Source organism: Charadrius vociferus, unplaced genomic scaffold (assembly GCF_000708025.1).
Source record: "Charadrius vociferus isolate BGI_N301 unplaced genomic scaffold, ASM70802v2 scaffold201, whole genome shotgun sequence".
In the NCBI taxonomy this organism is placed as follows: domain Eukaryota; kingdom Metazoa; phylum Chordata; class Aves; order Charadriiformes; family Charadriidae; genus Charadrius; species Charadrius vociferus.
In genome coordinates this window covers 858448-886367 of record NW_009646936.1, presented here as the reverse complement: position 1 = coordinate 886367, position 27920 = coordinate 858448, and the positions used below count along the sequence as shown (strand labels likewise).

At 44.0% G+C, this 27920-nt stretch overlaps 1 protein-coding gene across 1 annotated transcript; it reads left to right on the top strand.

Annotated features, from left to right (window-relative positions):
- The first annotated feature begins 50 nt into the window (after positions 1-50).
- Positions 51-25608, top strand: EVA1C (eva-1 homolog C (C. elegans)). The gene is made up of 8 exons (XM_009894922.1): positions 51-169; positions 758-980; positions 4386-4509; positions 7532-7684; positions 18127-18270; positions 22648-22719; positions 23673-23762; positions 25084-25608. The coding sequence occupies exons 1-8, from the start codon at positions 51-53 to the stop codon at positions 25470-25472; spliced, it is 1314 nt and encodes a 437-aa protein (XP_009893224.1). The 3' UTR covers positions 25473-25608.
- The last annotated feature ends 2312 nt before the right edge of the window (positions 25609-27920 follow it).

Genomic DNA, 27920 nt, shown 5'->3' with positions numbered 1-27920 from the left:
TAAATTTATAAATATTTGTGGTGATAGCAGAAATCTTGGCTAAAGAGACAATGAAATACAAATCAGAAAAACAGCTGTCGTTAGCTCTGCTGCGCATGGACTTATTAAAAGATGCAAACGAATTGCACAGGTGGACAGCTGCATACAGATCCTACCGCTTCCTCTCCTGGTAACACTGACAAACTTTCTAGCAAATACAAAATTCTGTGTATCTTACTTCTGGGTTTCTGTCCAGCACCTACGTGTCCAGCACTTGTGGACCACCTTTCCTCTGTTATCCTAGCATCTGATTCAGCGATACAGAGACAATCACTTTTATTATCACCTGTGGGAAACATGACTGCCTAGAAGCCCAGAAGTGCAAAGCATCAGTTTAAGATGAGTTGTAAGAAAAACCTTAGCCAGCTGGAATGCAAGACTCTAGCTGGCAAAACCAAGTATTATCCCTTCTGACTTCTGCAAACACACTGTGGGATCGTTAGCAACAGCGACAGACAAGGGCCTGAGCCCATTTATTGTCTATGAAATTACATCTCCGACATAGTGCTGCTGTTGGAGCGGTGGTAGGGCTCTGACTCACTGCCACGCGACCTCTTGTTTTCCAGACCTGAGCATTACTAGCATGTAAAGGTTGACCCATTCACAGAACCATGTGGTGTGGCAGCGGGCCATATGTATAACCTTGACTACAATGCCCTTTCCAGAGACTGATTGTGGTTTTCTTATTATCTAACGAACTTGTCATTTCCTGTACTAGTTGTAACAGAGCTGAATATTTTCTAGGTTACCTAACCAAACTTCTGCAAAATCATACTGCCTATGCCTGCGATGGGGAACATTTGAGTCTGCACTGTCCTCGACATTCAACAATAAGTGTTCAGTCAGCATTTTATGGGCACGACTACCACATGTGTAGTACTCAGGAGCCTGAATCCAGGATGACAGAACCCATAAACTGTGTGGCACCCACCTCTTTACAGGTATTGCATGCTGTAAAGGCTCTTAATGCACAGAATGTTTTTGATGGTTTCCATGCGGTGAGCTATGCTGTGTGAAAACGGCAAGTGTTCACAGTGTTGAATGAAATGACATCGTGTCTATGTCAGTTTACCATCAAAAGTATCACAACTGAAAGGATTTGTCTGGCCAGCAGGATATTACCATAGGATTGTGAAAACTTTGTAGGTTGCCTTCTATTTTGATAAGCCTTGCTTTGGAAACCCCATTCTCAAAGCTCCCTAAAATAATCAATTGCTTTCTAATCAAGGGCTGGTCACGACTGAGCAGACCAGTCTTTATTCATCATGGAGGCCCTCCTTGTCCCCAGGAGAGGATACAAACATTGGACAGACCTGGGTTACAAATCCACTGAGTAAGATGGTGTTCTGGATGGCATTTGGCTTGTTCCATGTTAAACAGCAGATCCTAAACACTGGTGCAGATATCTGTATTTCTGTGAATACATGATTTGTATTGGTAATATCCTGTGATTTGTTTGCTGGGCCTGCTTAAGTATAGCTTGAAATGATTTGTACTTCATAAATTACTTTCTGCTGTGGAGTCTTTTGTAACAAGGGTTAGAAAGTCTTGACTTACACTGCTGTCAAAGGCTTGTTTCAACATAGTGAAAATGCCTAGTGTTCGGCCAAATTCAGTAAATCGTTGCAAAAATGAGTAGTCAGTGGAATCTGAACATGTTCTGTTGGTGAAGCTGTTGTAAATGCTTTACAGAAACTTTGATGAAGCTTACACCATTTATGCTTGCAGCCGACACGTTGTTTCTTGACTAGAGGGAATGTCTGTTCCCACCAGAGTTTTACGGAGTGGTTTGGCAGTAACGTCCTCTCTCCAGAAACAACATTAGGGCAGTTTTATAAGTGTGGCTTGCCCATGCTGTACTGCAACTTCTAAAGACATTCCAGACATGACCTATGGGCCATGTGAAAGTACATCTCTCCACCAAAAACAGTAGGCCAGATGCATCCTTGATGACATTTTACTGACTACAGTGAAGCCACACCAGTGATTATTTTGGGCTTGTGAGTGCCTTTGTGAGGTCTCCATGGGCAGTTTTTTCCCTTGAATATAATAAACACAGCATGGGATAACTGTTCTATAAACTATCATCATCATTCATGCACTGTCACTGATCAAAGGCATGAAAGCATTTTGATGAGGCCACAAACGTGAAAGATACCAATGCTCTGCATGTCAGGGAGTTCCGGTTCTGTCAAGGAGAAGAGACACATCCTGTAAACTGGTTTCTTAGGAAAGAGCACCAGTGATCTCATCCCTCCTCCCCTTCCCTTTGGAACTGCATCTGCAGTCTGCATAATCGGGCGTCATGCTACCCTGCAGTCGGGAGGAAGCATAACAGGCATTTTTTACAGTGACCTCCTATTAAAAGGTTCACTGCAAAGTTAGACCTGTCTCGAGATATTAACAGCTCTGTGCTATCTCATTATGAGTATCGGTGTTTGCCTTTGTGGTTGCGTGTTTTTGCACAGCAACATGATAGAAAATGCAACTGTTGTTTGCATTAAGGAGGACAAAATACAAACAGATGCACAGGAGATGATTCAGCTCAGGTGCAAACAGAAGGTGACTCAGTAGGGTACAGCTATCTCCCTTGCTGAAGATGTAACTCTATTTCACTGGCCTGTTCCAGAACAATCCCAATTAAGGAGTTATTTGTTTGCTTTCCAACTCTGTAAAAGAAGAATTGACTGATAAAATTAAGTCTGCTGTGCTTTTCCTTCCCTTTTAAACTCTTTAGAGTGCACTTAATGCTGCACAAAAGAGTGTTGGATGCAAGTCCTCTTCTTCTACCAACGGCAACAAAAAGGCAAGAGTGTTACAGGATTGCTGCAATGTGCTGCCTATGTATATCATTTCTGCTTGGGAGGGATGGCTTCCAGGGATGACAGGAGAGATTCAGCCACTGCCAACTCTCTCAGCCTGGAAACAAGAGTGCAGCTTGTGCTATCACAGTGGTAAATTTCTGATTTGGCCTCTTGGTATGATTGAGACCCCTTCTGATGAGAAATAAGGCAAAAATTCCCATAGATTTTACGGGAGTACCTAAAGCTATCAGAGAATGGTATCTCACAGTTACTCCTATTAAGAGTGGGGTGAGTTTGGAGACAGCGCCCTCCTTATCACGGTCTGCTGTGATTTTAAACATCAAGAATCCTGGGCACAACAACAGAGACTATCCAAAAATAGCGTATAGAAAGCCCGCTCTAAACTGGGGTTTGAAGGTGAATAGGAATTTCATAAGTATACTGCTGCATTGAAGCTGGGTTTTTTTAGGTGGTTTGGCTTGTGACTGTGTTAAAAACTGGACTCGGACTCATCTTGGGCAATGTCATTGTATTTTCTATAGCTACAGGTCTGAAACCACTGATGAAGTGGGAACGCTAATGTGAGCACTAGGAGTACTCAGTCCTTTTGCTGGACTTGGAGAGCGCCCACGTGACCCTCTCCATTTAACACTGTTGACCTTTTCATTGTTCTCCTCTGTTGCCGCTGCCAGTGAAGCAGCATGGTAAGAACCATGGTATGTGGCTGGGCCAAAAAAATCTGGGGTCGATATGGCCTTAGAACAGCATTAAAAAAAAAAAAGAGAAGCAGGTGTAGGATAGACAGGCACATCTGTGCTATCTGATCAAGCCACTTCTGAAATTTGTTCAAGTGGCGAGTCAAGTAAATATGTGATAATATGTGTAAATGCAAGCAAGAAGTAAGTGCCCTTTAAGCAGGAGGTCCTACGTATAGCTTAAAGCTAGGGGTGTGCTTAAGTGTCACTAAGCACACCGAGTCATTAGTTAGAACTCTTTCAAGTGAAGATACTACAGACCATGATAAGGTGAACTTGGGTAGATCGGAATTAAATGATTAAAAAGATATCTTTTTGTGTTACCATGCTTCACCTGAGCATTGCAGTCCCATAAATGCTATCATCAGGAGTGTGTGAGTGCCTCCGGCATGTTGGTGAAGAGGCTGGGAGTTGAGAGTGTTCCCACTTGCTCTGGGCTCTGCATGGAGTCCCAAGCACCGCTGAGGCTGTGGTGGCACACAGCAAGATGTGGCTGACTGGCTGGGGGCAGAGGGAAATGAGACAAACAACAGCAAATTGGGAACATCCTAAGTTGCCTTGGGCATCGCTGTGATGAATGTGTTCCCATAAGCTTGGCCGTGACCCAAAGTCCAGTAGAGATGTGGCTTAAATCCAGTGATACAGATGTTTCTTACATGTTCATAGCCAAAAGGTTGTGAAGGAATGATTTCTCTCCTGTATAGAACAAAGTACAACTACATGTTCTCATTGCTGTATAGCTTCAATACCTTGTGTTCAAGCCTATCCTTTTTGCCCGTTGTTCTAGAAAGTACTGGATGAATGCCAAAACCTGAGATCCTGCCAACTCCTTGTCAATAGTCGGGTTTTTGGACCTGATCTGTGTCCAGGGACCACTAAATTCCTCCTTGTCTCCTTTAAATGCAAACCTAGTAAGTAATCCACATCAGGCAAATATGTTTTTGTGTGTGTTTTGTTGTTTGTTTTGGTTAAAATGCTGCTGCACAAGGCTTTGCATAAATCCATGTGAAGTTTTGAGACTTAGATTAATAGCAAATTCGTTTTTTCTGCTTTACCTTAGTTCTCCATTGTGTTTACAACTTCAGTGTCCTTGCTGCCAATTTAATGACCGGTGTAGTTTGGCAGAGTCGGATGTCAGACATCAGACTAGAAAGGAAAAATGTTTTGGAAATTATTTTTAAAGAGATGGCAATGATAATGTCATATTAGAAAGATAGAGCTGAACAGCAAAAACAGATGCTTGGGCCAAGGATCCGAGTTATGAAGAAGATACCATAATAAGGAATATGCAAAAACACTTAAGGAGGTAGGACCAAAGCTTTCAGAGATCTTCTGTTACTGCCTCTCATTTATAGAATAATGGCTGGAGGATACACATTCTGTAACTTTGTTACAGAATTTCATTGTAGAATCACCCCTATTCTGTGCAGGTAATTGACATTGCTATGTAAATGGGTAACTCCTGCCTCAAAGAGAATGCACTTTGTAAACATGAGAAAAGTGTAAGACGGATTAAGACAATCATCATGAGGTTTCATTTATTGGTGTTTTTTAATTGTTTTTCTTGTTGCTGTTGTATATGAGAATGAGCCCCAGTAGCCTGGGGGCTCAGCTTTTTTTGGCAGCTAATCCCCAGTGTGGCTGAAATGGGTCCCAAAGAAAATAGTTGAATGATGATTTATGGGTACGTTTACCAGCCAACTCAGAAATACCAACCCACCACTGAAGAAGAAAGCACAAAAGAGATTTTCTTTAATCAGCGCATTAAGATAGACATCATTGGTGGAATAGGAACAGGGGTGGCAAGCAAACTGAAGGGCAAAGGATTGAAGTCAGAGCAGAGATACGGGAATGGATAGGCAGGTGTTACCTTTGGCAAAGCACTGACAGAAGAACTCCCAGGGAGATTTACTGGGCCAATCATCAGGGGAAGAAAAGAGTCTGAAATGTAACATTTTTATCATCTTTTTTATTACCTTATAGTTTAAAGATATTTTTTTAACATGATGCAATTACTGCATTATTGATAGTAGATGGATTTGAAGATCATAGCTGTGTCTGTGTTATTCAAAATCTCTTTTCACTAATCCAAAGTGGATTGGGATCCTGTTTGTTACTTTGATAAGCTGCTTAATATTTTTCCCACTGGAAATGAGTGACTTTGAGTGTATAATATTCTCTGTAATCTGGATTTTAAAAAAGCTGATGAAAAGTTTATTTAACAGCAAGTGCTGCCTTCAGAACTGAGGAATAGTCCAGTTCCAGTGCAAATTACGTGATTTCATGTGACAGGAAATTTATATTTGTAGGTAAGATACCAATATTATTAGGCTTGGCTGTGGAAAACATCCTTACTGAGGAAATTACTGGCGTATAACTTCAAGTATGTTTTACAATCTCCTTGCCTTCAAGCAGGCATTTAAGCAATTGCCTTACTCCCTTAGTTTTTAATCTATTTAGAAACACTGTGTTTTCCTCTGTTGCTGTATCTCTGCAGAGGTCTCTGTTGTATTCCTACCTTTGTCTTACACCACTTGTGGGTTTTTTTCTGTTGTCTGCACTTCCATAGCATCCCACGGAGCGCAGCCGTACAGACACAGAGCCCCACTTTAGGCTATCAGCCCTTGGGTCACAGCCTCTGTTTTCTTGGCATGATCCTCACGGGTGTACAGCATGGCAGGTGCTTCTGCGGAAGTAACAATATGCAGCAGGTTAAGTATTTTTAAAAACGGTCTCTTTAGACTTAAACTTGTGGCTGCTGGTGAGCTCAAATGGAAGAAACTGGACTGTTACCCATTTTTTTATCTGTTCTATTCTAAATGAAACAATGTTTTCTTTATTGAATAGATAGGAGGTTTTTCTCTCTCCAGTTCCCCTACCACCAACACCCACACTCCACTCACTGGGATACCACTCAATAACAATAAGGTTTCCCTTTTCTCCTGCTCAGCTCAGGAACCTCCTTTTCCTGTTTTCATATTTTTGAAAGACAAAAAAAATGGAGCAGAATAAACTCTTCTCCCTGGCCTTATCTGCACTAAAAAGATTTGCCACCATACCTAGACCAGGAAGACTTGAGTGATAAAATGCTGCAAGCAGAGCAGGTGCTTAGGCCAGCAGGAGACCTCTTTGGCCAGATGGCAGATTTTAACCAGTTCCCTGAGAGGAATAAACCATGCTGTCTTGAAGACGATCTCACTGGCTTCCCCACCTCCGTGCTGAAAGCGCTGCCAGTATGCCTGTGCCAGCTGAGAAAGGGAGGGGGTGTATTTTTTCTCAGCCTCCCGATTCACAATGCTTTGTCAGCAAAACTCTCAAATGAGGCAGTGCTGGATAGTCTCACCCAGGGAAACTCACTGACCTTGGTGGAGCCATGCAAATGTAGCTGAGAGCACCGTCTGGCTTGGGATGCGTAGCCTGTCCCCATGCCTTTGTGCCTCCCATTCTTGGGCGCCCGCTCGGTGCTGTACGCGGTGGCACGGGGCGATGCCAGCCGTCCCCATGATTGATGAGTGGTCGGAGGCTCTCAGCGCTCAGGCAGGCATCTGAAGTAGGCGTAGAATGCAACATTGTCCCCGGGAGGGACAAAAGGAAAGGACGAGGCTTCTCCTACTGAGCAACGGGGGAAAGCGAGCCAGGAAATCGGGGGGGAAAGGGGGAGGCTGTTCCACTGGGAGAGGAGATTGGCAAAAGTTAACTTTTCAATTCCTTTCAAAAAGGAGCCAGAGGCCTTAGATAGTCATATGGGAGCAATTCAGTTGGAGGAAACACTCTGCTTTGCTGTTGGCTTTGTCTCTGGTTGTAATAGTGCCACATATCACTCGCAACAGAACTTGCAGAAAAGCTGTTTTCTGTCATGCTGCTATTTGCTATTAACAGTTCAGCCGAGTCAACTGCCTCATGCTACCATATTGTTATTTGCTTCTATTTTAGCTGAATACAAAACCAAATCAGCATGTGAAAACCAGGAACTGAAACTCCATTGTCAGGAGTCCAAGTTCCTTATCATCTACTCTGCTACCTATGGCAGATGGGCACACGAGAAGAACGTCTGCTCGACAGAAGTGGAGCGCATCCCCCCCTTTGGTATGTTTTTACGCTGTTGATAGACCTTCTCAAAGCAGGTGCACAGAGAAAGGGGCAAACGGATGGGGAGAAAACTTCAGGTGCAAGAGCAATGGCATTTTGAAAGCACCATTGATTGAAATATAGTAGAGATTATTTCTGAAGCTGGAACAAGTTGCCCAGTATGAGAGAGTAACATAGAGTAAGAAATGTAGCAAAGTAATAAACTTTCATATAGTTAATCAGTCCTTAGTACAGTTAACATCAAAAACTCTAGTTCTCTTGGCTGTCTTGAACTTAGGTGACTTATACTATCAGCTCTTTGCCTCTCTTCTTCCTTCAACTTCTGACAGTGATTAGGCAACCTGAGTGTCACAACACCTTATCTTACTGTTGCCACCTTCTCTGATTCCTGTTTCTGCCAGCTCTTCCTTGCCTCAAATGCAGCCTGTAAGGATAGTGTCCATAGGTCAGAGTCTGTTGCTTTAGATGCTGTTGTATGATCAGACTCCAAGACTGTGGTAGTGTACTAGAAAAGTAAATGTGCCAGGAACTTCTCTCTGGCATCAAGTCCAGCAGACAGGAATGTCCTATGTATGTAGTGCAAAACTCTCACCCTCCAAAGCAGGATGACTGCACGCAAACTGCTTCCTAGGGCTGCCCCCTGGCCTGTGCTAGCTCTTCAGCTCTGATGGGGAGTTGTTGAGAGGGTGCTGTTTGCCTGGGCCAGACGAGTGCAGGGACCATACTTAGCAGAGTGGAGCACTGCGTTGCAGTACCAGAAACATGCCCTGTCACTGCTGATTTACTAGTACAGGTGCATCCCAAAAATATATATTATACTAGTGTCACTATATTAGTAATGAATATATAAACAACATATTAATGTTGCTATAATATTCATATTACTTTGGTCAGACTGTGAGCACTTTTATAGAATCATAGAATTGTTATGGCTAGAAAAGACCTTTAAGATCATCGAGTCCACCCATTATCTAACGCTGTTGGGCCCCCTTCTAAACCATGTCCCCGAGCACCATATCTAGACACAGACCATTCCCTTTTGAATAGGTAGAAGAACGGAAAACATTGTAAGTAGTTGTAGGGTCTACATCGATACCCAGTCATTGACTTCACTATATAGTCTCAGCTGGTATTTGAAGAATGACTTAGGGCTCACTTTTTATCACTAAATATCTAAAATTATAGTAGCACATGGTTGTGACAATGCTTGATGCTTTGTATAAATATGTTCAGTGGTTGACACTGAAGGTATGAAGGTAAATTTTCATGCCACGGAGAAGGCCAGCACAACATATGTGTGCTGTTCAAATCCCTTAATACCATACAGGGGAGGACTTGTATGACTGATGCCAGCTCTGTGCGAAGGCTGAAGACGACTCCTAAGAAACATGCTAGAAGTGAAATCTATAAGAAGCTTCTCTGAACATCAAGAAGAGATCAATAATTAGTCTTAAAAGCCATTTGTCTGCAAGCCAATGTTTCTGTTTATTTATATAGATATTATTTAAAATGTACTGGCTGAAAATTTTGATCTGTTCTTAGACAAGAATCTATTTAAAATTGCCAGGTCTGTATTTCACACTGGCTGTCTTGTGTGGTCCTTCACACAGACTTCAGCTCTGCCTGTCTGTTGTGTGGAGGAAACATTTTAGCAGGTTTCTGACAGACCCATACATCCTTCATGATGGTGGCATTAGTCTATGATGCAAGGCAGAGCAGAGAGACCTCAGTTGGTGGAGAAGGACTGCCATCATACTTATTTGTTGCACTCTATTCACCTCTGGAAATCGCTCACTTGCCTCTAATGCCAGCACTTACAGTTCATAGATCAGAACACTGCAAAGGCTTCTTACGGGATACAGTTTCCCAGGACAAGTAGAGAAAGAATTTGCAACAGCAACAAACTCTCTGCTCTGGCCCCCTGCAGATGAGCACCTTTTGAGCAACACCCTGGCTGTTGCTGGTTTTGAGTTCTGTAAAGCAACCTAAAACTGGGGTAATAAGAGAGAGCGTAAAACCTGAGACAAACACAAGGTAGATCTATAGAAGGTAGATCCTTGTATAGATTTCCCATTGCTTAATGAAAGTGCTTGGCCTCTTCTGTATGGTACCAGTAACACTCTGCAGTGAGTATAATTTTCAAAAGCACCTATGGGGCTTGGGAGTACACGTTCAGTTATCACAAAAGACTTAGCAATTAAGAACCAAATCCAACTGACTCCAGATCTATCCATCTCGAGCTTAAATCTTATCTATGTTGTTATTTAAGCACATACAGATGTGAGTGGGTGCATGATTAGACTTTTTAAACATCTGTGTACCTTTCTCTCAGGGAAAGCAGTGGTAATTTGAATGTCAATGTGATTTTAACAATTTGAGACAATTTAGAAAACTAACTTCAGCTGCTCTTCTTTCCTGAATCAGAGCCCACGTACTTGTATATGTTTGCACCAAAAGCTAAATCTGCGCCAACACATATCCATTGTTATTTCTACCCACGTTTGTGCATCTCAGCCTAAAGGCAGTGCTTGAGCCCTTCCATTTCTTTCACAGCATCACAGGGAAACTGTGAGGCATTTTTTTATTACTATGCAGAAGAGAAGTTATCTGTAGGTCCTAATTACAAGTATAGAAAGTCTCTGTTAAGCTCAAGAGTTTTGCATCTACCATACTTGATATGGTCCTGCTAGGAGTACTGGGTATGGAATTAATCAGATACTTCTCTGGGTTTTGGTGACCTCATGTTGCATGTAATATAGCGGATAAGCAATTAATGACAAACACACTTTGAACTGAGTGTATTCTGAACTATGACTTTTCTGTGAACAGTCTATCAAATCAGCTGACAGATTTTCAGAGCTTTGCTTCAAAGGGAACACAGGAAAACGTAAAATTTCTTTAGCATAAAGGCTCTTCTCCATATAGGAAATAGAGTATATAAATGTATCTGTGGTACTGGTGGTATCCGTGTGGCCTCAGAGCACTTGTAGAATCCTGAGTCTCAGCTCAACGTTTAGCATGAGTGCCTGCTCTTGGAACCAGTTTTCTGAGCCAGTTTAGTAATGTAAATCGGGTGCCATTTTCAATGCAGAGGAGGAAGAAGAGCACTGGCATCATGGTGTCACACCTGCTAGGTAAAGCCTTTACAATAGAGTTGTCCTCTGGTCTGGTTAAGTCTTGCCTACCCTAGGCAATGGGACAGCTTTAGCACAAGACAAAGCCAACTGAAAAGCCCACACAGGATGGGTTATGGGAAACATAAATTCGTGTCCCTGTTCTGATTCAGATAATGAGAAGATTTGAATCTGGGTAAAAATTTGAACTACTGAGTACAAAGAAACTCTGTAACGTGTACTGTAGCTGATAAGACAGCACTACTTCAGTCCCAAGACTGATACCTAATTACATATGTAATCTTTCATTTCAAAATGTTTCTTACTTCTGTTAAAAATGACCAGCAACAGAAAGCTGCGCTTAGAACAGCTCGTCTTTCTTGATGCTGTTTGGGGGAGTGGGAGGATTTGTCAAAGAATGTGGAATTTCCATATAAGATCACTATAAAACATTTTTCCTGTTTTTTATCACTTTCACCATCAAACTGAAATACAGTATTTTTACCTGGTCTTGCTCTCCGACTTGTCATTGGGGCCATTCATTCGTATGAGTGGTCACCTTTGCCCACTTCAAAGAACAGTATGTAAAATCTTGTCTCCAGGCATTTTAGGATATTTTGCCTTCAGGAAAAGTTTATTCTACAAAGTGAGCTTGTACATAAGTAACAGAGTTCATTGAAGCACAGGGAATTATTTCCATTATAAGATCTCTGGATCATTGCAGGAAAATAAAAAACTCCAAGCTGTGTCCTGCTTCTGCAGCTGTTCAAATGACTGGCACAGAATTTACAGAAAGTAACTTCCCTGTTTTACTAAGATTATCAGGAACTTCACAAGAAAAGTAAAACTTTTGTGGGTGCAGTTTTGTAGCAGATGGTTCTGCTCAGAGGAATCTATTGTGCCCAGCACCAAAGCAGGAAACTGTAGCAGTTTGTTCCTGTTTGAGTTACTGCCTTTTGTGACATATTGCTTCTTTTATGTTTGTACTAATGTGCATAAGGAAAGAGAAAATTTATTGGCCAAAAGAAGCTAAGGAGTTGTGCCAGAACAGGTTACCATAGAGAGTATAAGGAAGATTCAGGTCAACAAATACTTCTCAAATCATAAATTACTCTTGTTAATACATGAAGGTACTTGAAGGAAGGCTTGGTAGTGGGTTGCCTCCAGCTGTAACTTGCAAGGTAGAACACTAAAATGTCCTTCCCAGAAATTTCACCTGGATGTGCATTGTCTGGTCAGATGTGCGTTCCCTCAAGCACTAATGACCAGCAGAGCCCGGAATCACATATCTTCGTTGTTGGAAGGTAGGGTCCTTTCCAGCACAGCCCTCTCTTTCACCTGTTCCCACTTCTGGGAGGTTGAGAGGAAAGGTGGAGAATTCAGGCACTCTCATCACAGCTTGCACCGTGGCATGGCATACCCTGGGGCTGGGTTTTGTCCTAATTCCCTCTTTTCAGTGAAGTGGCATTCAGCTAAGAAGAAGGGGTGTTAGCAAGTAAAGAAAGAGAGATTTCCGAAATCCTGTAGGTACCTTCCAGCCCAACAAGGTGTCATGCCTTTGTTATATAACAGGTTGGGGTTTTTTTTTTGGTATCAGTATTGTGGACAATTCAAAGGGCCTATATCTCTTGTTCACTAGCAGTGATTGAAAAGCTTTCGGTTTCTTTCTCTTACTAAGAGATGTAGATACCTCCTAGTGTGAGTCAGTCTCTTGTACAGGTCTCTTGAGAGCAGATGTAAATGAAGTAAAGGTACAAACCGCTGTAGGCAGCTCTGGAAATGCTTACACTCTGAAGTTATTAGGTTCATGCTAGCTATAGAGTTCTAGGTGCCATAAAACACAAACCATGCAAGTCGGCCAAAATTTAGGAAATGCTGGATGTTGAAGTATAGGCACTTCAAGGAGCACTTAGTCAATTAACAGGAACACTGAGCCCAGTCTTCTGCTGGGGGAAGAAGCAAGAGCTTGTAGCTCAGAGCTTTCTAGACTGCAGGTATCACTGGTTCAAGGTCTGGGTATACCCTTCCATTCCTGAGCGTCATCTGTTTAGCATATATTTACTGCCTAACTGTGGGGCTGATTTGAAAGACAAGCCCTGTGGGCAGTCGGGCGAGTGACAGGTTCCAGAACGGAAGAAACCTGAGGCTGCAGAGCAGTCATTTTAGTAACACAGCATAGGACCTCTTACAGGGACACCGTGAAAGAGGAAATGTGTTCCAGCTGTGAAGGCAGAGAGATGGTGTAAGCAGGGTAGATGCAGAGGCACTGTTCTCTAGCAGGACCAGGGCTCAGGGATGTGAGGTAGGTTCACATCTCCCTTTGCACCTTCTGCCACTAGTGCCTTGACACTTGGGTGTGGGAAACAACAGTCAACTGAATTTTATGGGTGCAAAAGTAAGGATAAAATTGTTCAGTTTTGCTTCCACTGCAAAAATCCTCAAGTCAACTCTCTGTGTGTACAGACACCACATATGAAAAATCCCTTGTCTGTGGCAGCCTGAGCAAACTGGGAAGCTTAGTAGGTGTTTTGGGCCCCAAAAGGTGCCAGTAGGAGCCATTGCACCCCTTGGCCCCAACAAATCTTGTCAAGACAAAGCTCCCCCCAAAAGAAATGGTGTTCAAAGCAGTGGCAGGATAAGAAGCGATTGTTAGAAGGGACGGAGGGAGCAGCCACCGTTTTTAGAGTCCAGTTTACTTTCTGCTGTGGTGAACAGGGAAGGTCACGTTTGGCTGAGCAGCTGTTTGAAGTTGCTTGGAGCACACTCAGACGCACATCGCTTCATCCATTAATGTTTTCTTTACTAGCAGATCAGGGGTTTTCTTGTGTATAGTTCTTTCTAGCTTAGATTTTTGAACTGTTTGGAAAAGTACACTTGGCACTCGAGTCTAAAATAAGCCGAGGAACTCCTGCCTGTGAACATGCGGACCCAAACGGTGCAAAACAAAGCAATGAGCGTTTGAGCAGAGGGAGTCTGGTTCCTGCTGCCGCCAGCGAGTGTGGAGCTCCACTTATCTCTTGCCCTTGGTGCTGGTGCTGGCAGATGGATCCCCCACTCTGTGCATATGCACATGCATGAAGGAGAGAAAGACCAGGGTTGGTTGGGGGTTTTTTTGTGCAAAATACTTACAGACTGAATTCTGAACTCAGAGCCGCTTGTAAATAAAACCAAGCAATGGGCTAATCTCATGCAGGCTCCGAGGGCCTCACAACAGGCGCCGCAGTGAGAGGGAGAGAGAGGGTGCAGCTTTTCAGAAAGCCTTGGTGCTCTGATCACTTCTAAGGAATGGCCTGTGCTGACAGCAAGTAGTATTTTTAGCGTATCATACTGCCTTGTTTACTGACAATACTTGGACTGGAATATAAAGGTATCGGCAACACTTTTCATAAGTGCCGCTGATCATATTGTGTGTTTTTGCTAGAATCAGTGGTTCAAATGGCCCTTTTCTGATGCATAGGCAGGACCCTGTGTGCCATGCTCTTGCATAAATTACCATATTATTATGGTAAATTTCTTTAGGAGTCTGCAGCCTTAGCTTGCTCCAAACTCCATAGTTCCCCCTTGTCAGTTCTTATCCCCAGAGCTGATATTTGGGCCCCACAAAGCACAAGCCATCACGATTTGGTAGTGTGAAATCTTTGCTTTCAGTTGATTTTAAAAGCAAGCTCCGTATTCTTTTGCGGGTAGGCACAGCCCAGAAAGCATAAAGCAGCATAAGCCGGCAGTGTGGGATGAAAGCAAGAAGCAACTGGGCTCCAGGATTGGAGTGACAGATTGTGGAGGGATTTCTTTTTTTGGGTGCCCTGGTCCTTCACCAGCACGTTACTTTTTATGTCATGCAGGTCTACATTTGAGACACATCCGCTACCCCCCCATGTCTTGAGGCTCACCCTGTGCGTAGTGATGTGGGAGAAGACGGCGGTTAGTAACGTTTGGAGCGGGTGTGACAGGATCCTATTGCCAGAGCTTGGCACAAGATGCTCAGGCCAGCTCTGGCTGCTCCATCACCTGCAGGTCTTGTGTGGCAGGGTGGAAAGAAAGGAAAGGAAAGGAAAGCTCCTCCTGTCTGAATTGAGAGAAGCTTTAAGAAACCAGAAGACAAATTGCTTCTCATTAAAGCCTGCATGATTTATGGCATGTCATTTGCATGCCAAAACTTTCCTAAACAAAGCTAATTAGGGAGCTGAAAGAACCTTTCCTCCCGAAACAAGGCTTTCTACTCTAACTGTTAAATAGCTGCAGTCAGATTTGATAGTTGATTACTGCATTAAGAACCTCTTCTTGACACCCGTGTCTCCATGCCATCCATATAAGTGTCTGTTTCAAAAGATCCACCAACAGTCTTGGTGTGTAACAGACAACTTTGGGAGAAAGGCGTGAAGAATGGAGTGTTTTCCCAGCCACCCATCGCTGCCTTTTCTGCCACTGCTGGTGGATGCCACCAGCCTTCTAGCATGCTGGGAACGTGCCTTTCGAGAGGCAGTTTATTTTAAACGTATGGTACCAATTTACCAAGCCCCATAAATGTATGTGTAGCTCAAACATTGCTTAGATATTCAGAAAGAAGACACATTGCATATTTATGTTCATCTCCTGGTTGGTGATTGCTTCGGGACCGTTCAGTGGGTCCATTCACTCATTCACTCAAAATGCAGCACTGACTGAATCCTCCTCTCATTCAGACCCTGCAATAAGGTGTTTGACCAGAAGGAGGGTAAGTTATTCCTGGCGTGAGCTCTGCGTTGCCGCAGCTGGATTGCTATTAGACCCCAAGCAAGTTTGGTTGAAACTAGCTTGAGCGTCCCTTCAGCACACGCCGATTCTTCTGACTTCAGTACAGATATACTTCTGTAATGTCTGCTTGTGGGAGATCGTACGGATGAAGCTGCAGACGTTGGAAAAAGTGGCCTTCGGTACTGAGTACACAGAATTCCTCCAAGCTGAAATCATTGCTCAGCTGGTATCGTAGCTGCCAGGAGAGCTAGTGGGGAGATGGCAAAGAAGCACATAAACCAGAGAGAAAAAAATTGAACATTTTTTGATTGAATTGTTAAAAGCCAAAATTTTGTTAGACCACAGGAAGCTGTTAAATGGGGGGGGTGGGGGTGGGTGGTGGGTGTTATATGTCTTTCTAGTTGATATCTGCGGTGTCCTGCAAAAGCAAGCCAGCCTTGGTTTGCATTTACTCACCTGTGACACCACACAAGCCTTGGGAAGTTCTCCAAAAACTGGCCTGCCAAGAGCCTGCAGGCATGTGATGACTGGCTCCTCAGGTAGAGGAGCCAAATCCAACATGGATATAGATGATAAGAAGCTATTAACTCCTACAGAAACATGAGCAAACATCTACCAAAGGCAAAATGAAACATGTACTCGCCGTATCACTGGATTTGTAGAAAACCATCAGCACAACAGACTCCTGTTTTTTAAGACACTGAGTAGCTCCCAGGGCAGGAAATTTTGTTGAAAACATAATTCAGTTTGCCAGATTGCTGTTGTGTTCCCAATCCATTAATTTATGAATCATCTGATAATTCCTCCTGATATTCTTCAGTTGTTTTTGTACTTGCCAAAATAAGCTACTTGGCTGCCTAAAATGTCCACCCAAATATATCCTTACTCATCTAAAATCAGCAGGGAGGAAAACTAAAATGTCTGAGTTACTGAATCAGAACTGCCCAGTGTTTTAGGTCAGCCTTCCCGGCCTGCCCAGCAGCCTCCCGGGACACATGGACATTAGGATTTTAGGTCTCTGAAAAGACAAAGGATGAGTTGCTCTCCCGAAAATCCATATTCAAAGGTAGCCCATGAGCCTTTTGCCAAACAAACAGATCAGGCCAGTATCCCCCGATGGCTCCGCTCAAGTATATGATTTATTTAGTGCCGGTGTCAGGGGATTAAGTCCAAAAATTACAAATCTGCCCCATTTTCACATATTAAATGCTAATCTTCTTTGTCAAGAACTCCAGTCTCAAACCTCCTCTTTCTTTTCAGACAAGACTGATTTGGGGAACCTTTGGGCTGTCTTTGCAAACACTGTTTCTCCTTCCTCTAAAGAGACAAATGAGCTTCAGCACTTGGAAGGCGACAAGATGCCATTCTTGTCTGAGTTTTATTATAGGAAGGAGAACTGTTTTAATGCCCAGGGAAATACGTGTTCAGACCTCTAGAGTGTCCCTGCCTTGGAAGACTAGAGTGAGAAATATCTATCATCCACAGAAAGTCACAAAATGTGTGAGGTAATGCTGACTGGGAGCAGAGAGCTTCAGAAAAGTATTACTTACTCCAGACTTGTCATTTCTGTTGTCTTCCTGTTTAGAAACCAAAACTGAGGGGTGTTTTTGCTTTGTGGGTTGGAGTTTAGCACATGCGGATACTGGGAATTCAATCAATCACATCTAGAGACAGAGATATTCTTTATTCTTATTCTTCTAAAAAAACCCAACGGTGAGTGTAGATGTGAGCAAGGCAGGTTTTCACACAAGGCACATGCTTCTTGCTCAGTCCACAGCGAGAGGTTCAGCAATCTGTACTCTCTTCATCCGCAGTCAGGGGTAGTTTAGGCTGCTTTGAAAATTACGTGGGTTACCTCATGTAATTAGGGCATGAAGGCAGTGCAGTTTAGATGCCATTGAGGTTGCTTTAGGCATGTGAACTTGGCTCGTGGTGGCAGCCTTACTAGAACAGCCTGGAATTTGGTATGGGAGGAAGAAGCCAAATGTTTCCCTAGTTAAATATTGAGCCCATTTTGACCTCTTCGCCACGGCAGAACGGCTCCTACCAGTGTAATAAAGCAAAATCTACCTTTAGTACACCAAACTTCACTGTAGACCTAGCTGTTGCCCCACACAAATATTGATCTCACCTGACTTGAACTTAAATTAGGAATTCAGTCAAGTCATCTCAATAACCCAGGGACCAAGAGAAAGACCTGCAAACAGCATTGCTTCTCTCTTTATTTGCACACTCATCTTGAGATGGAATAGATGGAGAGCTATTTTGATGTGCTTATTTTTTCCAAGTCATCACGAAGGGAACACAGAGGTCTTACACTGGGCACCTTGTTTGGAGCTTGACGTGAATCTTACTGCAACCTTAGTATGCACCTGGAGGTCAGCATGAGGTAGTTAGCTTGCTGCAAGTTCACATTTTCATTGCAGCCGACTTCCTTGCATTGACAGGTCTTAATATTTAATTCTGACATCCTGCTTAGGCAAACATGTGCCTGAAATCAATAGCACATTTGTATCTGTAGTCGTGCATGTAGCAGCTATCATTTCTGATAACACCAGTGTTGCATAATTATTGTATGTATTTTTCTTTCAGACTGTTTGTCTTACACGGCGCTAGAAGTTTTATCAAAAAGGTGTTATGGGAAACAGAGATGCAAAATCATTGTCACTAGCCGGGATTTTGGAAGTCCGTGCCTACCTGGAGTGACAAAATACCTTAACGTCAGCTATGCATGTGGTAAGAGCAAATGCATAATCATTTTAAAGCCCTCCTTCTGGTTGCAGAGGAAAACAATGGCAAAGGGTGCACACATACCGGAGACACACACACATGCACACAGAGGCTTCCTAAATCTCCCCTTCCTTTTAGGATAGGAAGTTTGCGATGTAGCCATACAAGAACAACCAAAATATCTGAACAATCCCGTGGGCAGAGGTGCACCTAATGTAAACTCGGGCATTAAGGCTTTTTTTCTATAAAAATGCAATTGACAATAAAATATAAAGTATGTGTTTTAATATTTTGAGAAGTACTGTCAAAATAAGAGAGTCTGTTCTACAGAACTGACCTGCAACAGAGCTAGGAAGAATAACCTGGCATTGCCTGCCATCAGTGCAGGTAAAGCAGTCCAGCATAATTGAAGCACTGTATACAAGCCCAGTCCTGAAATCTGATTCACATGAGCACACCTACAGCCTTCAGCCTTGCAGAGGGATTTCCTTTCTCATGGACAAAGTCTCACTAAAAGTAAAGGTCTGGGGTTATACATGCCTTGCAGGACTGAAGCCTACTTCAGCTGATTCCTCAGACAAGAGGGAATGATTTTCCATACTGTTTACCATAGGCTAATATATATATTTACATCAGGGGAAAGCAGAATTCCCTACAGTTCTTTTTCTTAAAAGCAAAGACTGGGGGACGGCGAAGCGTAGTATCGATAAAGGTGAGACAAAAGTGGTTGCAGAACTTCAGTGTAGCGCCTTATTTTGGTATTGCGCACGTTTAGGAATGGTTGCGTATTTCTTAAGCCTCAAACAGGTTTCCTCAGGCTCTGCTCTCTGCTGCTGGATAGCTGTGGGTTGGAAGTGTGAGGGTCAGGGGTGGTTGTCTCTCACACACCTCTGCTTCAACCAGAGGATGCGTAAAAGCTTTTTCACCAAGTTACCGCTCTGCTTACTATGCGCCGCTTGGAAAGCTGCCAGCCCTGCTCCTTTCTGGCTATTTCTGGTCTGTAGGGAGTCACAGCAGTAGCTCCACGGGGACATATCATAGAGTCCTTTTGCTGCATCTCTAGTGAGTAATGGTCAAAGGGCACAGGTTATCTGAGACGTGCTTTTGGGAGCAGCAATGTAGGATTGATTACCAGATCACCGTGTACCTGAAGATCAGAGGAAAATGAGCCCCGTCGGCTTCCTTGCTGGCATGAGAGAGTTTCTTTTTCAGTCTCCCCATGAGTTAGTTGTCAGGTGAGAGGCATTGCAGTAATTCAGCTTTATATTGTGGAAGAGAGCTGGAGATCTGCCTTTGCAATAATACATTATATTATTGTGCAGTTGCCTTCATGCTGTAGTAACTTTATGAATGAGTTAATGGAATTCTCTTTAATTAGAGTGAGGATAATTACAACAGATCATTCTTTCCTGCACATCTGTGTACTAGAAAACCAGCGTATGTTTGTTTGCAGTGAGGTTATGCATTCTGTTATTTAGTGGAGTGGTTTTGCAGAAACACGTGGATAATAAATATTGGTTTTGTGTGTTGCTGGCACATTTTGAAGTCTTTGTCTTCTGCCAAATCCTACTGAGCTGTGCAATCTGAAGCATTAGCCAATGATTTGCAGGTCTAATTATTTTACAGATCATCTAGTGAACATGGGAAGAGTTTGGGCATATTCCAGAATGACATTTTACATTCTTTCCCCTCACTAGAAGATCCCTGCTAACCTGATGGTTCCCAAGATAAGGTAAATAGGCCTCCCCGTGAAGTGACAGGAGCACAACAGAGCAGACTGTGGTCTCAGAGGGCTGTGCCACACTTAATGGTCTCAAATGTGAAAAAGATCATCCTCCCCACCTCAGTGGTCAGCAACCATTTAGGGCTAGTGTGTCTGGCTGCATTTCTATTTTTGCAGTTAATTCCTGCTAGTAAAATCGTAGCAGGAGCTGGTTTCTTGCAGTCTCAGCACCCCCAATGACCTGCTCAGCATCATCTCCTGTCTGCACGAGGTGACATCAGCTGGCTCTTGCTGAGGCTGGACTTCAGGAGCATCTCAGGAAACAGCTTCTGATGCTGTGTGTTGTATCTGCACTCCCTGGATGCCATTCAGAGTCCGTCCGTGGGCTGCCTTTGGCAGCTTGCGGTAGGTGACTGACTCCTACCCTACTTTACAAAGTAGTGCTGGCACAAGTTGTAGTATAGATGTGATTATCTTAATAAAAATTCCTGGTGCTGGTACCAGTTATTTTGCTAAGCGACCTGATTCAGCCTATCCTAGTTAAAGTCCTTGTGTCTGAAATGAAGCCGTAACGAAAATTAACAATACAAGCAGTCAGGAGCTTTTTTTTGTGCATGCCATTTTGAATCAAGCATCCCCCTACAACAGATATTTGAATGGCATATTAAATAGCTGTTCAAACCCAATGGGAAACCGTGGGGAAGGGATTCAGTCCTGTAGCAAGCAAAGTCCTGGGAAGTTCCCCCTGGGAAGGGAGCAGGAGGAGTATCAGGACAGGTGAAGGAGTCCCCTCGTGGGCACCAGGCCATGCGACAGGAGCTTCAGGTCACACCAAGGCACTGGGGAGCATGCGTCCTCCCGCGACATTGTTCGTAACATGTGCACATTGTTCGTAACAGCCAGGCCTGCAAATTTGGAGCGCAGTCTGAAAACAAACCAGCCTGCTCACTGTCTGCCTCACGCACCAACAAAAATATTCTGCCGCTGGAAAACAGTTAAGAATTACGATGAGGTACAAGCCAAAATAGAAATGAGCTCATTCTCCTCTATCTCTGTTGGCCTTCTATTGCAAACAGGAGCTAAGAGTCCCAAAAAAATTCCTTCATCAGGAAAGGAAACAGCTATGACTTTGAGCCCACACACAAAGAAAAGTTCTGCTCAGAAAGAAGTGCTATTTTTAGTTGTTTTTCAAATGAAAACTATGCTAAGCCCCAAACCTCAGTCTCCTCTGTTCCATGTAACTTTCCTTAACACTATTTATTGGCAAATGGTTCTATGTGGGATAGAGGTGAGCTTCATACCTGAAATTTCTTCCTTTTTTTCCTCCGTCACACCAGTCTGAAAATCAATCAATCTGCCTTCACATAGTACAGGGGACAGTGCCAAGATCTGGGTATCTGAAGGGACCATTCATCTAACACAGAATACGTGCAGTCTCGATGTCTGCGTGATGCACCTGCTTTGTAGCTCTTTTAATTATTTTAAGATTGTGAAAACTTACCAAGGGAAAAAACTAATGAAATGAGAAGGACACAGCCCGCTGCCACCCAGCTCATCTCTTCCCATCCTGAGCACCTTCCTCCCCTGCGACCATTCGTCTGAGAGGCTTTGCACAGGATGTCACACAAGACTTTAAACATTTCTCTGAGAATTACAGTGAATTATCCTCATCGAGAAACAGTATCTAGATGCAGTTTAGCATCTGACTGTAGGCCAGTCCTGAATTTGTAGGCCAATTTTGTCTCCTGTCCACTGGTTGGCACACCCCTTATGGAATGGAAAACAAGGGGGCGGGTCCCTGTGCTGTGTGCAGCTGCAGTGATGTTCCTGGAGCTCCACACAGGCTGGTGTGTGAATCCGGTCACGGGTCCAGAGCTGCCCTTACTAGTCCCTAGCAAGAAATCGCAGCATTATCTGTCCCCATTGGTGTTTAGGTGAAAATTGCTGTCTACCTGTGCATCCCATCCCTCAGGCTTGCTCTGCCTGCCGCACTTGCCCTTTTCTCCCTTCCCTGCCCATCCCACCTTCCTTTCAGTCTTCTTCCCAGTTACATTATTCCCACGCCCACCTCCTGTTCCTCCTCCCCAGTGCTAACCCTGTGAGCAGCACGCTCTGCCACCATCCCCTACTAGAGCATCCTGGTGCCGTGCCTCCTGGTGCACCAGATCTGTGGGGGTTTGTGGAGGGAGGAGGACGTGTCACTGAGCACAGCCCTTCTCCTGAGGCTCCCGCACAGGCAGGGCGCTGCATTTGCCAGCTGTTGGGGTTAGAGTATCACTAGGTTAGCACAAGTCAAGGCAACGCAGTGGTGGCCACCCCAGCCGGGACTGGTACGGTGGGGATAAGCAGCCTGGGGCTGCACCACGCACCACCTCTGCAAAGGCTCCTGACCTCCGGGTGTGAGGGAGCATCTCTGGCCACCGAGGGAGCTCAGGCTGGCTGCAGTGCTGCGGCCAGGCTTGCACACTGGCAGGACTGGCACTTGCCTGTGCTGGCTCTGGGCATAGCCACCCACTCCGATCTCTGGCAGTGGAGCCACCTGCTCCGGTCCCTTCAATACCACCCCGTTAATAAACCCAGGGTTAGCAGTGGGATTGGCAATTAACTGGGGATCTGGTGCCTGAAACTAACAGTACACAATTTGTCCTTTGTCTTTTCAGTTCCTAAATTTATCCTCACAGCTGTCAACCCCCTGGTCACTGATAGCAAGTCTTCTGTCAAACAGAACGATGGTACGTACCATCAAAAAAATACGGTGTGCTGCTTTCCTTTGTCTTTGATTGAAACGACATTTTACCACTGCAGAGCTTTGTCTGAGGGAATTGGGACAAGGTAATGGAAAGCCTGCTGAAATAGCTGCCCTTCCCCTTGGAGGGCAGTGTGACGGGCCAGGAGCAGGATGGGACCCACGTGAGCACAGTCCTACTGTTACAGCAACGCTGCGAAACAAGTGACCCATCCAGACCCACCCATAACCAGCGTGCTGTCTTGCAACATTGATTGAACCATGGGAAAAGTGAAACTGCAGTTGTTCCAGGGTGAAGAGTCTTTTAAGAGTTATGCCAACACCTGCTCTTCTTAAAAGCAAATGAAATTAATGATGTGGCTAATGCGTATTCACTGTCATCAATAACGGGAGCGTACTGCAGTGATTGGGCTGGGAAGTCCATTTAAGAGCTGTGAAACTTAAGTCTGATAAGGCTGCCCAGGGAAGTGGTGGAGTCACCATCCCTGGAGGTATTTGAAAGACGGGTAGACGTGGTGCTTAGGGACATGGTTTAGTGGTGGTTTTGACAGTGTTAGGTTGATGGTTGGACTCCATGATCTTATAGGTCCCTTCCAACCTAGACAATTCTATTATTCTATTATTCTATTAAATTATTTCTGAAAGCTTAATGGGAATAGGCAAGGCAATTTCACTTGGTAATAGATTCTTTTAAATAATTTTGCCATTTTATTGATATTCAATATTTTCGATACTTTGTTATTTATACTTTATTTCAGTATTTTTTTTTAATTATCAAACATTGTTTGGTCTAATATTCTGCAAATTCCCTATGGCACAGCACTGGTGTGCCTGTGTTTTAGACACACTTCTTAGTTCGAAAGTTATTGGGTGAGTATCAGCTTAGTGGCTTCATCATCTGTGATATGATTGAATTTGCTTTCCCTCCTCGTGTCACAGGTGTTGACCTTGATCCAAAGGAATCAAGACTTCCAAAGAAAGATGGAACTATTGTTAGCAACTCCTTGGCTACGTTTGCATACATTAGAGGTAGGAAAATGAGGCTGAGATTGTTTGGTTCATTAGATTGTGGCATTTTGGGAAAAGGGAGGGTCACCTCGGAAGGTCACAACTGGTAACCCCATGTTTATAGTAACGGTATTATTACAATATAATCACAGTCTTGTGGCTGGGACAATTGCAGCATAATTGATATTTATAGAATATTTTCCATCTAGAAGGATCCAAACTCTTTTAGAGACTACAGCCAAGATTTTTTTTTACTGAATATTTTCAATGGGGACTGTTGGTTGTTCAGTACTTTTGAAAAACCTGATCCTGATCTGGGAGCAGCGCTGGAGACATCCATTTTTGGAAATGGGGGTTTGCATACATATAAGGATCGTTGAGGGGCATTAAAAAAAAACAAAAACAAAACCACCCAACTCAGTCATCTCTGGTATGACACATGGCAGGTTTTGTGACTTAGCAACACTAAGGCAAATTTTATTTAGGCAAATAAATTTGTGATCACCAGATCTCTAACACCATAGGAAATGTCGTGAATTTTGGACGCAAGCAAAGGCTGATGTTGAGAAGCAGTTCTGGAGCTAAGATTGCTGCTCTTCTAGAAAAATGGCAAGAACCATGCAGCTGTCAAGCATCATCCCACAGCCTTTGCAAGGTCTTCCCCCACCAGCACGAAGGGTGGCTGCAGCCTGCTGGCACGGCGAGACAGACTGTCCCTGCCGGCAGCACCCAGCTGCCCCCAGCAGCTCTCCCCAAACCCCCAGACCCCACCATCCCGAGACCTCTGAGCAACCCCCCAAGCAGCCAGGGTTGGTTTTTACAACCCATGGAGAAAGGCCATTTCCACGTCTGTCTCACTTGTTGCTATACTGAGAAGTGATCTCAGACTATGTCAAGGAAGAAAAATGCTCCCTACTCAGCCTGGCCTGGAGATGCTGCCGTGGCTCCACGGAGCCCAGAGGTGCTCTTCCCATGCCCCCTCTTCATGAGGGTAAGGCCCATTTTGGCAGGATGGCTGGGAAAAAAAAAAAAAAAGGGGGCATGCTTCTTCTAGCTGGTTGAGAATGCTAGTGAGCTGCTAATAAAAAGATGGGATAATGTTGTTATTTTATAATGATACTAAGAGGCTGGGATTTTTGCACAGTAACTGGAAGAGGCAGAGAAGGCAGTGTTCAGACTGCAAATGGGGGCTGGTTTTGGTGCATGACAGAAAAAGCCTCCCCACCCTCAACCATTATGGCTGTGTAATGCGAGGTGCTTCGGAAATGGCAGCTGATTTTTTTTTGTAGCTAGCCTTTGGCAGAGTTTGTAAAGTGTTTAAGGACTGGCTTTCTGATTTCAGATCACTCTGAAAGAGCCGCTCTCCTGTTTATGTCCAGCGTTTGTGTGGGATTAATCTTCACGCTGTGTGCTTTGGTGATCCGCATGTCGTGCTCAAATGACTTCCAGAAATTGCACAAAAAGGAGGAGCACTTGGTGCCAGAAAGTGACGGAGCGTACGAGAACAGTGAAAATGAGGAGGAGGAGGAAGATTCCTCCGATTCAGATGTCCAGGAGGAGATAGCGGGACTTTACAGACCTTCTTACTCAGGTTATAATTCAGCAGAGGCAGCAGAACTGGCCGAAAGGATAGAGCGCAGGGAGCAGATCATACAAGAAATTTGGATGAACAGTGGTTTGGATATGACACCTCCTAGAAATATGAATACGTTTTATATTAACGAACAATAAATGGCTTATTTTGGATGACGCCCTAGCCCTTTTTTTTAAAAAAAGAAATGTACCTTCTGTGAAGGAACATTTGTATCAGTGCATATAATTATTTGTAAAGTAAGAAGAAATATATGCAATAAAAGGAGAGTTTCAAACCCTTGACTGTCTATAAAAATCATTCTGTGAAAAACACTTTCACAAGCTTTCATAGTTTTATGCTATGTTACGTTTTCACTGTAATTTGGGATCAACTACCATATGCAGGTTAAGGAATATTAAAAAAAAGGAGAAAAATATTTAAGCAGCATAACATGGAGAAACAACTTCTGCATTAGGATATGGCACTTGTAACCAGTTAGCGTGTTGCAGCTCATAAGTTACACGAGAACATGCGCTATTGATGAGAAATATGAGTATTATTAATATCAAGAGCAGAACAATTGAACACAGTTTCTTGAAGCTTTGCTGCTGTTTCCTTAACCCAGCCTTTCCATGATAAATCTCATTTCTCAGGTAACAGTGAGCCTGATTACAAGGGGGTTAAGTTCTGCTCGCTTGAGTCCCATTGATGCAGTTACTTAGAAGAGCGACGTGAAAGAAGGGTCCTGGGCTGAGAGGTCTGAAAACTAATCTGCAAAGAAGTGCCCGGTATTTCAATGAAAATTTTCATGGCTTGAGAATTAGTTTCCTTAGTAGCAGTCCTCTTGATTGTAACGCAACAGCACCTGAAGTCAGGGAGACTTCAGCGTAGAGAGATTTCACAATACCTTTCCAAGTCCACCCCTTCTTTTTTAAAGCACGTAGCCAGCAGATAAGGCTAGCCCTAGGAAGAAAAGCACGGCTGGAGCATGGACATAAGGACCAAAATCAACCTGCATTCAAGACCTTCCGTGCCCTGCTGTTAAGGAGAAGGTCACCGTTCAGCAATCAGAAGATGCCTGCCTGAGATGTAATTCTGCTGTTACCCAGGATGGCAAATTTGTGAAGCACAAGCTCGAAAATGGCTGTTCTCATAAAAGACTCTTGAAGATGACACATACTAAGAACACTTGCTTCCTGAGTGAAATGCTGTGTTAATTTTTCTGATACTAAAGGATGGCTTAGAGGCAGCGCTTGATTGAAGGTCATATTCTCATCATTTTTCTTAGAAGTTTGCCATTTTCACTTGAATATTGTTCAGACTAGTCGGATTTGGTTTCAGTCGGACAGAAAATTAAATCAGAAATGTATCTAAGTTGAAAACACAACCTTCCTGTCTTTAAATAAAATGTCTCCAATATTTTAACTGCAGTCCATAGGGAATTTACTGAACAAAAGGAGGAAAAATGTCACTTCCTATTGGTAAGACTTCATGAGTTCATTGTGCTTTCCCGCTCAGACGCTGTGCATCTAGGTAGAGTGAAGTAGTATGAAACACTTGGAAATAAAAGAAGTGACATGACTTGTCATTTCCTACTGATATAAAGTCGAATTAAGCATGGGAAAACTTTAAAGGGAGGAAGGGGGTTTGCTCAGATGACTAAGGCGCAATCCCGTGCTCAACTGGAAAAATCTTAGCGGCAATTAGCATCCTATCAGCGGAAGGAAGAGAGGCTGAAGAGACGGACGGAGAGCTTAGGTCACCCGTGCCACTGGGAAACTGCATGCAACGCTGGGCGCAGCCCGGGAGCCTGGCTGTGCGCCCGCCAGGACTCGACTCGCCCTTTCCAACAGAAAGTCATCGTAGCCTGTGCCACTGCACGGTATTGATGAATAGGTTTCGGGCTGGAAAAACCCTGTGTCTTTGCCCTGAGGGTGGGAGAAGGCAGGTTTTCCTTTTGTTGGCCCTGTGGGTAGGTGTGGGGCAGCTCTGGTCAGGACCTAGCTCCTTCCTCCTGGCTCATGGGGGCAGGTGTCACCCATTTCCCGGTCAGAAGAAAAGGGGACTGATCTACATCCCAACAATTCTCCCTGCTGACAGACCGTACTGGTGAAAAAAATGGATCCCCTTCCTCTTATTGATGCTCCAAAGAGGTTGTCATTCAATGGCAGAGAGCAGGCTGGGTTCCAACGCAGGGGCTGAGGGCAGGGGCTCCTGGAGGCTGCCCCTTCCCCAGCCCAGGGCCTTGCTCCGGCTGTCTCCCAAAAACACTGAGCCCCAGTGAAACTCCTTCCTGAAGACCCTGGAGCCCACAGGCCAGCTGATCTCCAGCTGATCTATTTTTGGAAGTTATCTGTCTGGCAGGCAATATTTATACTCACGAAAAATTGTTTATTGTCTTTCCTCATTCTCCATCTGTAAGCCCCTGTGAGGTTTTAGTCCTAAAGCTAATCATAACAAAACCCAGGAGTTTTAGTCTTTCCACCAGACTTTCGCTTTGCTCAAGCCTAGGTAAACTTAGTGTGTCTTAGAGGTGGCTACAGAACCACAGACTGGCTGAGGTTGGAAGGGAGCTCTGGAGGACATCTGGGCCAACCCCCCTGCTC

What these genes read in the sequence shown, in the direction of transcription:
- EVA1C (XM_009894922.1), top strand. Translation starts at nt 51, where the DNA reads ATGAAATACAAATCAGAAAAACAGCTGTCGTTAGCTCTGCTGCGCATG. An exon ending in TGGCACCCACCTCTTTACAG is followed by an intron (nt 981 to 4,385) that starts GTATTGCATGCT and finishes CCGTTGTTCTAG; the next exon opens with AAAGTACTGGATGAATGCCA. An exon ending in TACGTTTGCATACATTAGAG is followed by an intron (nt 23,763 to 25,083) that starts GTAGGAAAATGA and finishes TTCTGATTTCAG; the next exon opens with ATCACTCTGAAAGAGCCGCT.